Source organism: Rhinopithecus bieti, unplaced genomic scaffold, assembly GCF_001698545.2.
Source record: "Rhinopithecus bieti isolate Rb0 unplaced genomic scaffold, ASM169854v2 scaffold_13710, whole genome shotgun sequence".
NCBI lineage: Eukaryota > Metazoa > Chordata > Mammalia > Primates > Cercopithecidae > Rhinopithecus > Rhinopithecus bieti.
Genome location: NW_016807962.1, coordinates 2,042,145 through 2,055,370, shown reverse-complemented (window position 1 = coordinate 2,055,370; position 13,226 = coordinate 2,042,145). Strand labels below are relative to the sequence as shown.

General features: G+C 43.0%; 1 protein-coding gene across 1 annotated transcript in view; it reads right to left on the bottom strand.

Moving 5' to 3' along the window:
• Positions 1 to 13,226, bottom strand: part of CDK5RAP2 (CDK5 regulatory subunit associated protein 2) — a 200,627-nt gene that overhangs the window by 184,680 nt on the left and 2,721 nt on the right. The window contains 2 exon segments of the mRNA XM_017884203.1: positions 3,810 to 3,877; positions 7,416 to 7,483. Of these exon segments, the coding sequence (XP_017739692.1) occupies positions 3,810 to 3,877; positions 7,416 to 7,483 (136 nt within the window).

Sequence of the window (13,226 nt, the reverse complement as noted above, 5' to 3'; positions counted from 1 at the left end):
ATCACGTAACTATAAAAAGATACACGCACAAGGAGATTCATCACAGCTTTGTTTATAAAAGTGAGAAATTAGAAACAACTTGAAATGTCCCACAGTAAGGTTTTACAAATTATGGCTCAATCTATCCCTTTTAATAAGCCTTTATTTAATATTACACAGCCAATAATGCCATCTATCAGTATTGAGAATGGAAAGCTATCCATGTCATTCCCTGTCAAAAGCCAGGATTAAACTCTTCCATATGTTCATAAAGATAGCTACTTGGACAGCATATGTTGTACCAGATTCTGGGTCTTCCCCACTCACCCAAAAAACATGTTTTTTAAAGGGAAAGCAAGATACTAGTGTCCAGAACAAGTCACAACAGGTACAGGCCTTCACAAAATGCTGCCTCCGCGAGGCCTCCTCTGGTCTAGGGAGGGAAGACCAGTAAGACAGGCTCCCATAGAAGAGCAACTGATTTACCTACTTCCTACCATAAGGCCTGCCATACAGGTGATTATACCCTCAGCTAACAAGGATATTAGACAATGGATTACCAGTTTAAAGACCAAAAAGAAGACATGTGGTTTTCACAAGCCAGAGTGAGTATTTGCACAGAACAGTCCAATGAAACAGAAAGGACTTCCTTGATAGAAGACCTGGGTTCAAAGCCTGATAAGTCCCTACCCCTGTCTCGGCTTCAGAGTCCCCACATGTTAAATGAAAAGACTGGAAGAGATGATTCCTAGAGCTCCTCCAGCTCTGAAATTAACTCTGTTCTAAATATCCCTTCATTCCATGCCCTTAGCTCCACATTCCTCCCTTTGGGCCCACACCACCACAGCAGCCTTTTAACTCATCACCTTACCACCAGCATTGCTCCCCTCCAAACTCTTCTCCTCATAGTCACCAGCCTGGTAAGCTTTCGAAAGCACTATTCTGGTCATTTCTCTCCCCAGATTAAAATCCATTGCTGGTTCCCTTTCATCTTCAGGACAAAAACCAAACAAAGCAGTGTAACGTTCAAGAACCTGCAGGAGCTGGCCCCTGCCTGCTTCAATGGCCTCACCTCTCAACTCGTCTCACACAGCCTCCTTCCAGCCAAAGAGAACTTACAGGTCCCTGAACTCATCAAACCCTGTCATGCCTCTCTCTGCATTTGCACATGTGAGTCCTTATGCCTGGGATGCTCCCTAACTCTCTCCACTTGATCAATCCCTACCTGTCCCTGATGAGCCAACTCAGGCAACATCTCCTCCAGAGAGGCTTCTCTGAACCCCGAGTCATAGCCCCTCCTCTGTGGCCCCACAGCACCCTATACTTACCTCTGTCCCTGCACTATTTTTCTATCCATCTTCCTAATCAGACTGTGAGCCTCTGGATAGGGGGACTTATCTGGTCTTAATCCACTGCAGATTCCCCTGGCAGAGAGCCTGGCACAGTAGCGTACATTTAAAAATGTTTATTAAATGGATGAACTCTGAGGAAAACCAGAAGGGGACCTATGTGTTGCCAGCCCCCAACTAAACGCAACTCTTGATGGTTAGATATCAATCATCCGAGACTAGAATAAGACGAATCATGAGTTTCCACTTTAAATCCAAAGTATCTCAGCCCCCTCCTTAATATGCTTGCTGACTCTAAAATTAGCTTTAGATGTCAAGAGCATTTCCTATTAAGCATCCCACAGAAAGTTCAGACTACCACTACACAGAGATCATGCATTCATAACTCAGGCCAAATGAAAAATTTCAGTGACTCATAAAGACCTGAAAGGGAGACACTGAGAACACTGTGGCCATTTCAATTCCGGCCGCAGAATTTGCTCTTGAAAATGCTACAATAAAAAATATTAATGCCATAAAAACCTAACAGCAGCCAAAGGACTACAGTCATAAAGAAAAAAACATAAATCCTAAAACATGTTGGTGGTATAGAAGGCTCTCCCTCACCTTCAAGAAAAACAGGATTTAGGTCACCAAAAACACATCTGAACAAGGGGAACTTGAATCACATGGCAGAGGGGAAAAAAGTAACAGTAATGGTAACAGTAACAGTAAGAAAAGGAAGAAGCAGTGATGGCAAACACATAGAACGTACTCTGTGCTTTGCAAATATTCACTCATTCAATCCTCCTAACAACCCTATGAAGTAGGTACTGTTATCATGCCCATTGTTAAAATGAGGGAAGTACAGAGAGGTTAAGTGACCGGCCACAGGGCACCCAGGAGATGTGGACAAATAAGCAGCCTGGCTCCAGAAGCCATGGGCCTCAGGCAGCACAGACTGCCTCTGAGAACAATTTTGCCATGTCACATCCCTGGGCCTCAGTTTCTGCTATATACAATAAAGAGGGTTGTGTTCAATTCTGGGATTCCTTTCCGTTCAATAAGCAGATAAAAGATGTGAAACCAAAATTCTAATATCCTGTGAAATTTTCCAATTTAGAAATAAAATGTAAAGCAGTGCCCTTCAAAAATGAAATAACCATCTTGCAGAGCCGCTTTAATATTAAAGTAACATATACAAAGAACTTAGCACTTAAAGTGCCCAGCTCAGAGCAAGAGCTCAATAAACAGTAGTTGTTATTACTCTTATGATAAAACAGGAACAACCATTTAATAGTAGAGCACATTTTAATTATACACGATGTAGAATAATCAAATCTCATTCGTTTGAGGCCCCAGACCCCACAGCATAGATCGAGTTGTACAGCTGAAATTATAACAACTCAAAGCTCAGAAATTACTTGTTTCCATTAGAGATCTGACAAGTCATTTCTTCAATTGGTCACTGGTGGTTTGCAGATAACTATTAGCAGTAATGAGTATTCTAAATTAAATCCAGAGACAGCACCGCTCTGTTCTGTAAAGACAACTGGGGAGAGAGAAACATAATTGTGGAATGTCCTTCTCTCTGTGTCCTCCATCTTCTCTCCGATAAATATCTCTTGTGTCTTGCAGAGTATGGATTTCATTTGCTTACAAATGAAGAAGGGTCTAATTCTTCCCATGATAAATGAGAGCACTGAACAGGTAACTTGTTAAAGAGAATTGGAATTGGGAAAATAACCTTATTTTTCTGTTACTTGACAACAAACCCCCTCTACTAATAAATGAAAGACGCAATGCTGGAAGACATTAGGCATTGAAGCCAAATCTATCACCAAGTAATCCATTCTCAGAAAAAAAACTACACAGTACTGGGTACAGGTTACTCACATTTCATTCAAGAGCAACAAAGATAAAAGTTTACAAAATGCAAGGGGAGGCACAATGCAGTGGAAAGAATAATGGCTTTGGAATTAATGAAAACCTGGATTCAAATTCCAACTCTGACACTTATCTATTATACGACCATAAACAAGTCTCTCCTAGTCTTAAGATTCTTTATCTGTAAAATGGGAATAATACAAAATATCTCAAAGGTTGCAGTGAGCATCAAATAGAGGACCATAAATAACATGCCTTATAGTAATAGTAAGGCCCTTGACAAATGTCAGCTCCCCTCAACTGTGCAACACGGAAACATCCTCACCTTTAGGACACCAGAAAGACACCAAACTAGAAAACCAAAGTTGAAAACTAAAAGTTTCACCCCAAGCTGAAAACTGCTGATCCCATCAGAACCTATATTTGGCCCTTGTATAACGGGCTGACTGCACGTGGACGTAAAAGTCTCACAGAGGATGTCCATGAGACATGGCACCTCTCCTACCTCTGGCATCACCGAACTTAGATCTCAAGAAACACAGCTTTCCTGGGTCTGGCTGGACAGGGGCAGCAGACATGATTTGTTGGGGACAGTAATTTGGTATTTCCACTTACATTTTCAAAGTCCTTCATGTTCCGTGCTCTGGTGGGAGACACTGTTTCTTCTGACACATTTGGGAGCACTGTGAAAAGGTAAAAGAGAGGAAAACGTCACAGCATGCAAACTGCTCAAGGTTCCTATTGAGGAACAGAGCCCAGAGAGGAAAACAACATGAACTGCTTCCATAGTGCATGCGGCTGGTACCTGCTGTCTGTTGTGATTTACTGATTTTAGTCCAGGGAAAGCTCTAAACCATTAATTTACAAATTACTTAAACTAACCCCAAAGTAACAATGCGCATGTCAGAGGATGAACACAGCAAACACGTCAGGCATTTTGCAAAGCAGACTGTCCTGATACATACTTCCTTATTTCGTGAAATTACTTTACTGAACAGTGTCATCTTCTCATGTCAGTAATTACAACAAAGCACGTCTAACTGACTTGACAGCAGGGTTGGCAAACTTTTTCTTAAAACGCCAGACAATATTTTAGGCATTGTGAGCCATACACAAAGCCTAAAATCTGTCACAACTACTCAAATCCTTGTCACACAAAAACAGCCACAAACAATCCAGAAACAAAGTGGTTGCGTTCTAATAAAAGTTTATTTTCAAAAGCAAGCAGTGGACCGGAAATTGCTGACCTGTTTTAAAGACTGTGCCAACAACCAAATCTCTCTGCAGCGTCTTTAACTGAACAAACATGTATTACACACCTACTTGGTGCCAAGCCCCATCCTGTGAGCTGAGGAAACAATGGTGAAGGAGACACTAATCCTGCACCCAAGAGGCTCCCTATCGAGTGGGCAGGATGGAGATCTAAACTAACTGTTATCAGGCTGAATACCCGTGGCACTTTGTAGGTGTTCAGTAAATGTGTGCTGAGAGAATAAGTTCATTCTTCCAAAATATATGCACTGAGAGCCCACTTTCTGCTAGGCCCCTTTCTAGATGTGGAAACATCAGGAAATAAAACAAACAAATGCAGCTGATAGTCTAGAGGGAGGAAACACAATAAACAAAACGAAAGGACAACGGCATAATATGTTAAAAGGTGATCAATGCTATGGAGAAAAAGTAGGTAAGGATAGGAAATAGGAGGCATGGGGTGAGGACTGCCATTTTAAGTAAGGTGGTTAAGGAAGGTCTCACTGAGAAGGTGACATATGGGCAGACTTGAAGAGAAAGGACCAGTTACCTGGGGGAGAATTCTCCACATTCAGAGAGAAGCCTGAGGTGGAAGTATGGTCCCCAGTGGGTCTGTGGAACAGTCAAGAGGCCAATAGTCTGGAGCTCAATAAACAAAGGGGGACAGCAGGAGAGGAGGTGAGACAGGTAAACGGGGACAGACTGTATACAGTTTTTAGACTCTTCTAAGGACTCTGAGTTGCCACTGGAAGATTTGGAGCTAAGGAGTAAGATGATTCGACTTAGGTTTCTACAGGCTCCCTCTGGCTGCCTGTCTGAGAACAGACTGTAAGGGGCTTAGGAGAGAAACAGGGAAACCAGTTAGGAGAACATTGGGATAATCTAGGCCATGGTGGTTTGGAGTAGGATGGAAGGAGTATAGGCGACTGAGAACTAGTCTGATTCTGATACTTTAAAAGTAGCCAACAGGAATAAATGAAATGAGAGGAGACAAACTGAAATACACAATGCTGAGAGAGGAAAGTACACCTTAGCCTGGGGAGAGCCAAAAAAGGTGGTGAGCTTTGAGCTGAGTCTTAAAGAGGGTGCAAGCAGGAACTGGGCAGATGAGGAACAAAAGGAAGGAGAGACAGCCCGGGCAAAAGCACAGAGGTGGGAGTGGGGATGGTGTTCAGAAACCACTTAGCAGAAAAGAGGCTAAGAAATGGGCAGAGCAGACTGTGAAGAGCACACTGGTTTGTTTTCCTGTTCCTCAAATGGGCCATGCCCTCACCTGTGTCTGGGATGCTCATCCCCTCCTTTTTCCTTACCTACATCCGACTTATTCAGGTCTCTGCTCCAATATCAATTTCTTGTGAAACTCTAGCCTGACTCACTTCCACACCAGAGGAAATCTCCATTTAATCCCCTCTCACAGCACTTGATACGTCTTTGCTCCTGACACTGATCATATGATTTCTCATAAGTGTTTGTCTATCTTCTCAGCTTAAATGTAAACACGTTTGAGGTTGAATTCTAGCACTGAGCCCAGGGTCGGGCATGAAACAGATGTATACTATTGGCTAAATTAAGAAATAAGCCAGCCAGGCATGGTGGCTCATGCCTGTAATCCCAGCACTTTGGGAGGCCAAGGCAGGCACATCACCTGAGGTCAGGAGTTCGAGGCCAGCCTGGCCAACATGGTGAACTCTGTGTCTACTAAAAATACAAAAATTAACTGGGCGTGGTGGCACATGCCTGTAATCCCAGCTACTCGGGAGGCTGAGGCAGGAGAATTGCTGGAATCCACGAGGCGGAGGTTGCAGTCCTGGGCAACAGAGCGAGACTCCATCTCACATCAGACTTGTTAGATTTTGCATTTAAAGTAAAAGTTGCCAATGAGTGCAGTGGCTCATGCCTATAATCCCAGCACTTTGGGAAGCTGAGGCAGGTGGATCGCTTGAGTCCAGGAATTTAAGACCAGCCTGGGCAACATGGCAAAACCGTCCTACAAAAAATACAAAAACTAGCCGGATGTCTTGGTGCACGCCTGTAGTCCCAGATACTAGGGAGACTGAGATGGGAGAATCGCTTGAGTCCAAGAGGTCAAGGCTGCAGTGTGCGTGATCGCACCTCTGCACTCCCATCCTGGGTGACAGAGCAAGACCCTGTCTCAAAAAAATAAAAAGTAAAAATAAAGTAAAAGTTAATAGGTTCCTGAGGAAAACATGAGGGTGCCCTGTAAGTTAAGGGATTTTCCAGAAATAAACCTTGGGACTCTTTTCCTGTCTGCTCCAAAATCTCCTTCCTTTTGCACATATCCCAGCACTGTGGAAAAGAGAAAAAAATACACAAGTCAAAATATCTTAGAGATATTTTGCAAAAACTAGCACTACCCACAGAGATGCTTAAGCATTCACTTTCTTCAGAAATAAAAATTATGAAGAATGCTTAGCTAGACCCAAACTGCAAAGTCTCCTCATAATCCAGCTTAAACACAATACGCTACTTGTTTACTCAGTGCCGTCTCCTGTGGTCTAACCAGCTATTTGTCTCCAAAGGGCAGGCCCGTGTAGGAATGCTGGGCCTCAGCCGGCAAACAGGATCCAGCAGCCTGCCAGGAAGGTCTTGGCATGCTAGAGTCCAGATGGCAGCTCTCCTGGGCCTCCAGCCACCGGCCTAGCCGCCAATTCAATGTCCAGCCTCCATGCAGTTGCTCAGTTCAGCAAACGCTCACTGAGTCCCTATAGGTTTAGTAGCAACAAATGAAACTCATGAAGTATGGCCAAAAGGACAACAATTCCTCTAGTCCAGTGTTTATGAAAGCAGGTGCAGAGCAAATCCATACATACAAAAAATACTCAGCACCTACTGTATGCCAGTCCAGGGAAGCCTCTGGGCCCCAGAGACATGAAAGCTCAAGATGCTCACAGTCTAATGTCTACTTTCCTTGTTCTTTACTCAAGAGAAGGCCTGGTTTTGTGTACTTACCACCATTTCCCAACCTAGCATCGGGGTTGATGCCATCTAGGTCATCTGGTACATTGGGAACAAGGCCACTAGGAGAGAACACATGAGATAACAGATGAGCTAATGTTTGAACAACAGAAACTGTTACGACTGTCTGGACTGCACATGACAATCATCCCATGGCCAGGAGGGACGCACACAGCTGAGCTACCTATGAGGCATGAAGCACAGAGGTTAAGAACTCAGGCTTTGGGTCTGAGTTCCAGCTCCAACACTTGATAGCTGAGTGACCTTCAGTAATGTCATTCCTTCAGTCATATATCACATGTTCTGTGTGCCAAATATGTGCTACTGGCAGAGGCACTGTGACAAGTACAAGCTACTTATGTTTCTGAGTCTCACTCTCTTAATCTGGTACATGGGGATACCATGCCCTCCCTGTAAAAATTAAATCAGTTCATGTATATAAACACAAAGCACATAGTAAATGTTCAATAAATGGCAATTATTATTGTTGTTACTATTACCATTATGACCACTAATATGCCTATCACAACCTCTGGGAATCAGACACCAATTTAGATGCTTTAAGAATGTCAAACAATGCAAAATTCACTGATCCAAGAAGTTGTCCTGGTTGAATTACATAAATACATTCAGTGAGGATCTGGAGACATTGACAGAAAACTAACCCATAATAGGAGGTGTGGTGTGACACAAAAGACACTATCCTGGATTCTATTCTAAGCTCTGCCATGTATCTCTCTGAGCCTCACTTTCTTCAACTGTAAAAGGAGAACAGCAGCTACCTCACAGAGTAATTGGCAATTAAACAAGATACAGCAAGGTCCAGTATACTGTGGGTACTCCACAAATGAGAGCGAAATATCATGTCACCTTGAAACCTACAGTGGTTTACAATTTATAAAAGATTTACCATCATTAGAATTGCCTAACTTCCTGAGGGTGCACACATTTTTCAAGGCCCAGACAATTTCACTGTCCTAGCCAGGGTCACATGGCAGTTCAGTAGAGAGCCAGGTCCAGAAGCCAGGTCTTTTACGTCCAACCCCCACGAATGCTTCCCTATCCCACACTGTAAACTAGGAGCTGATGGAAACTCAGCTTGCCTTCTTGGCAGTTTGCTCTTTCCATGCCTCTAAATCCAAATTCATTGTGCTCCTCAGACAATTTTGCCTGACCACCAAACTTTGGAGTTGGAATGTACCTTCAAGATCAAAAACAGGCAAAAAATTGGAAATATCATAAAATTCCAACATCAAGAAAATGATCCAAAAAAAAATGTGTCCAGGTCGGGTACAGTGACTCATGTCTAAAATCCCAGTACTTTGGGAGGCCAAGGCCGGTGGATCACTTGAGATCAGGAGTTCGAGACCAGCCTGGCCAATATGGTGAAACCCCATCTCTACTAAAAATACAAAAATTAGCCGGGCATTATGGCAGGTGCCTGTAATCCTAGCTACTTGGGAGGCTGAGGCAGGAGAATCACTTGAACCCAGGAGGCGCAGGTTGCAGTGAGCTGAGATCACGCCGCTGCACTCCAGGCTGGGTGACAGAGTGAGACTCTGTCTCAAAAAATAAAATAAAAAATAAAAAAATAAAAAATGTGTCCCCTATAAAGGCAAATGAAAAAACATAAACAGAATACATCCTCAATTATGAAAACAAATACATACAGTACATAAATACTGAAGTCACCTCAAGTCCGTTTTGGAAATAGGTGGGCTATAGATATATAACAAGACAAAGGAAATACACTGAAATATTAAAAGTCATCATCAGTAGGGAAATGAGAGGTTTTCTTCCTTTTTAATGTTGTATAATTCTCAATTTCCTCCAATAAACATCACTAAAAGGACAAAGTCAATTTTCTAAACTGAATTTTAAAAACTAAAATAAAGTTCAACCATCACCTTTTGCAGACAGTGGTCCAGAAGCCCAAGGTCACACACACCAGGTTATTGGCCAAGCTCGGCCTAAGGTCTGGTCCTACACTCTCAATCTGGGGTTCTCTCCACCAGAGCCATTACATTAACTCCCACTGGCTGAAACTGCCCATGAATAACTCAAGCCAAGATCAATCACAGCTGAAAAGTACCTAGCAAACAAAGCCAAAGATTCTGGTCTTAGACAAACTTCCTACAGGCAAAGTTTGAAAAACGACATTTGACATCCCAACTCTTAGACAAAACCACTATGTAATGCAGAAATTCTTGCTTGGATCCTGCCAACTTTCCACTTGGGCTTTACCTACCCACTTTTAAAATGCTATGAACCTCTGTCATGTGCATCCTCCAGTCAGTTCCAACCACACCTCCAGCCCCAAGCAGCTCCCACTTTCCATTCTGATCATTCACTTGTAGCCTTATAATTAAGGTTGGGGCCTCAGGGAGACTCACCAGAAATAAAAACAATGTAAGCAAAACAAAAGGGCTCAGCTATGATCTTACTCCACAGATGAGAAGACTGAAACCCAGAAATGGGTTAGGAACTTATTTGCTCAAAATCACAAAAGTTACTGGCAAAGCTGAGCCCAAAGTCCAGGATCCCAGTGCCTTTTCCCCTTGCTAGCCTGTGTGAAGACTGCCCAAAACTCCTACATAAATGTGACACATGGTGGAGTACCAGTTTCCTCACGTGCAAAATAAAGCACAATCTAAGAAACCTGCCTTACATGGAGCACCCATTCTGCACAAGCACCGCACTCAGCACAGGACAGGCAGCCTTCCCTTTCATCCTCACCACAGGACTGAAGTCCATTTTCTAAACTGAATGTTTGAAATTAAAATCAGGTTTAATCCTCACCATAGTCCTTCTGCAGTAGGTGGTGATTTTTAATGTTACCTTTTTTTTTTAACTTTCTAATGAGGAAAAACAAAGACCCAAAAGTTAATAGGTTGGAAACTCCAAGCCAGCCTGACTTTAACCCCCTGCCCTGAACCTACACCACCCTGGTACCCCTGACGCCTTCCCTGAGGTTGGGGATGGGGGGTGGTGGTGGTGGTGGTAAGGACCAAATGGACTAAGGCATAAGGTTTCCATCACTCAGCACAGGGCACAGCCATCATAATGACTCTTCTGTTTTGTTTCGGTTTGGTTTTTTGGAGACTCGCACTGTATCGCCCAGGCTGGAGTGCAGTGGTGTGATCTCAGCTCACTGCAACCTCCGCCTTCCGTATTCAAGCGATTCTCATGCCTCAGCCTCCCAAGTAGCTAGGATTACAGGCATGCACCACCATGCCCAGCTAATTTTTTGTATTTTTAGTAGAGATGGAGTTTCACCACATTGGCCAGGCTGGTCTCAAACTCCTGAGCTCAGGTGACCTGACTGCCTCAGCCTCCCAAAGTGCTAGGATTACAGGGGTGAGCCATCGTGCCCTGCTGTAGCAACTGTCTGTGGACAATTTTTGAGTGATTGAATGGACCTTCACCTGAGCTCCACCACCTCATCCTCCTATCTTGCTCTATTGCTACCAAAAAGGAGTGACCTCTTTCTATGCCTATATATGCCAGCAACAAATGTCCATTCAAACCACAAGACCCAACAGGACTGTCTCCTTGACAAATTGTTTCATTAGAGCCGTGAATGAGACCAGACATAACATTCAGACGATTACACCAATGAGCTCACTTTTGTCTTTTAACAACCCCTTTTTCATTCTATTTTATTCTTAATTAGAGAAAAATACATAAATTTAAAAAAAAATACAGATAAGCCTCAAGTTCTCCTTGGCTCCTCCTCACTCCCATCTAGTACCCACCTAAGAGGTAATCACTGTTATCAAAAAGACCTGTAACTTCCAGATCTTTTATGTGTTTTACATAGATAGTTTTAATTTTGCTGCTTAAAAATAAAACACATGCAATCAAACAGTATATATCTTGCTACAACATCTTTCTTCTACTTAATATGCCCTCAAGATGTTTTCATGACAGTACAAATAGATATGCCTCAAAGTTTTTAACTCCTACAAAGCTTTCTACAGCACTGTTCTTCAAACTTTACTGACCATGAGCCGCAGAAGAAATATTATTACTCTTCATCCTTGAAATGTTTTCTATTCTGTTCTACTTTTCTAAATCCTGGCTGCAACCTACTAAATTGAATTTCATGAGCTACCAATGGGCCACAGTCTGAAAGATACTTTTGAAAGGATGTGTATTTACCCAATCCCCTACCGATAATAACTCAATTTGTTTCCAAGTTTTTCTTTTACACATATTGTCATATGAATGTCCTTATAAGGTCCTGTTATGCACAAGTATGAGGATTTCTCTAGCATAGATGACAAGAAGTGGAATTGCTGGGTCAAAATATATTCACATTTTTTAAATGGACAACGGATTTGAATACACATTTCTCCAAAGAAAGTGTACAAATGGCTAAAAGGCACATGGAAAGATGCTCAACATATCAGTAGCCATTAACGTGTAATCAATACCACAATGAGGGCCAGGCGCAGTGGCTCACTCCTGTAATCCCAGCACTTTGGGAGGCCGAAGTGGGCGGATCATCTGAGGTCAAGAGTTTGACACCAGCCTGGCCAACATGGTGAAGCCCCGTCTCTACTAAAAATATACAAATTAGCCAAGCGTGCTGGCATGCGCCTGTAGTCCCAACTACTTGGGAGGCCGAGGCACGAGGATCGCTTAAACCCACGAGGCAGAGGATGTGGTGAGCTGAAATTGCACCACTGCACTCCAGCCTGGGTGAGAGAGTGAGACTCTGTCTCAAAAAAAAAAAAACAAACAAACAAACCACAATGAGATACCTACCATGTCACACCCTAAGGGTATAATCAAAAGGACAATAAAAATATTGGTGAGGGGCAGGCACAGTGGCTTGTGCCTGTAATCCCAGCACTTAGCAAGGCAGAGGCAGGAGGATCACTTGAGCCCAGGAATTTAAGACCAGTCTGGGTAACAGAGCAAGACTACCTCTAAAAAAAATTGAAAAGAAAAGCCTTAAAAAGGAAAGAAATTCTGACACATACTACAACATGCATGAACCTTGAGGACATAATGCTACATTAAATAAACCAGTCACAAAAGGACAAATAGTGTATTATTCTACTTATATGCGATACTTATAGAGTAGTCACAATCATAGAGACAGGCTAGGTTTGGGAGGCCGAGGCAGGCAGAACACTTGAGGCCAGGAGTTCAAGACCAGCCTGGTCAACCTGGTGAAACCCTGTCTCTACTAAAAATACAAAAATTAGCCAGGTGTAGTGGGGCATGCCTGCAGTCCCAGCCACTAAGTGGATGAGCCACGAGAATTGCTTGAACCCTGGAGGCGGGAGTTGCAGTGAGCCAAGATCACTCCACTGCACTCCAGCCTGGGCAACAGAGCAAGACCCTATCTCAGGAGAAAAAAAAAAACATAGAGACAGAAAGTAGACTGGTGATTGTCACAGGATGGAAGAAGAGGGGAATAGGGAGTTACTGTTTTAACAGGGACAGAGTTTCTGTTTTGCATTTGCAAGATGGAGAGTTACAAAGATAGATAGTGGTGACAGTTCAGCAATAATACAAATAGATTTAATACAACTGAACCATGCTTTAAAATGGTTAAGATGGAATGTATGCAGTATCTAGGCCCTGTAAAGGAGGGAGATGAGGGAAAGGAGAATGTCTGCTGTTCTGCTGAGTAGTTACTCCAGGTCAGACACTGAGCTAAACTTTTCAAGATTCATTTTAATCCTTATGCCAACCCTAGGCTTTACACCAACCCCTTTTACAGATGATAAACACTGAGGCTCATGGAGGATGAGTGACTTGCTCCAAATCAAGGGGTTGTTAAGTAGCAGA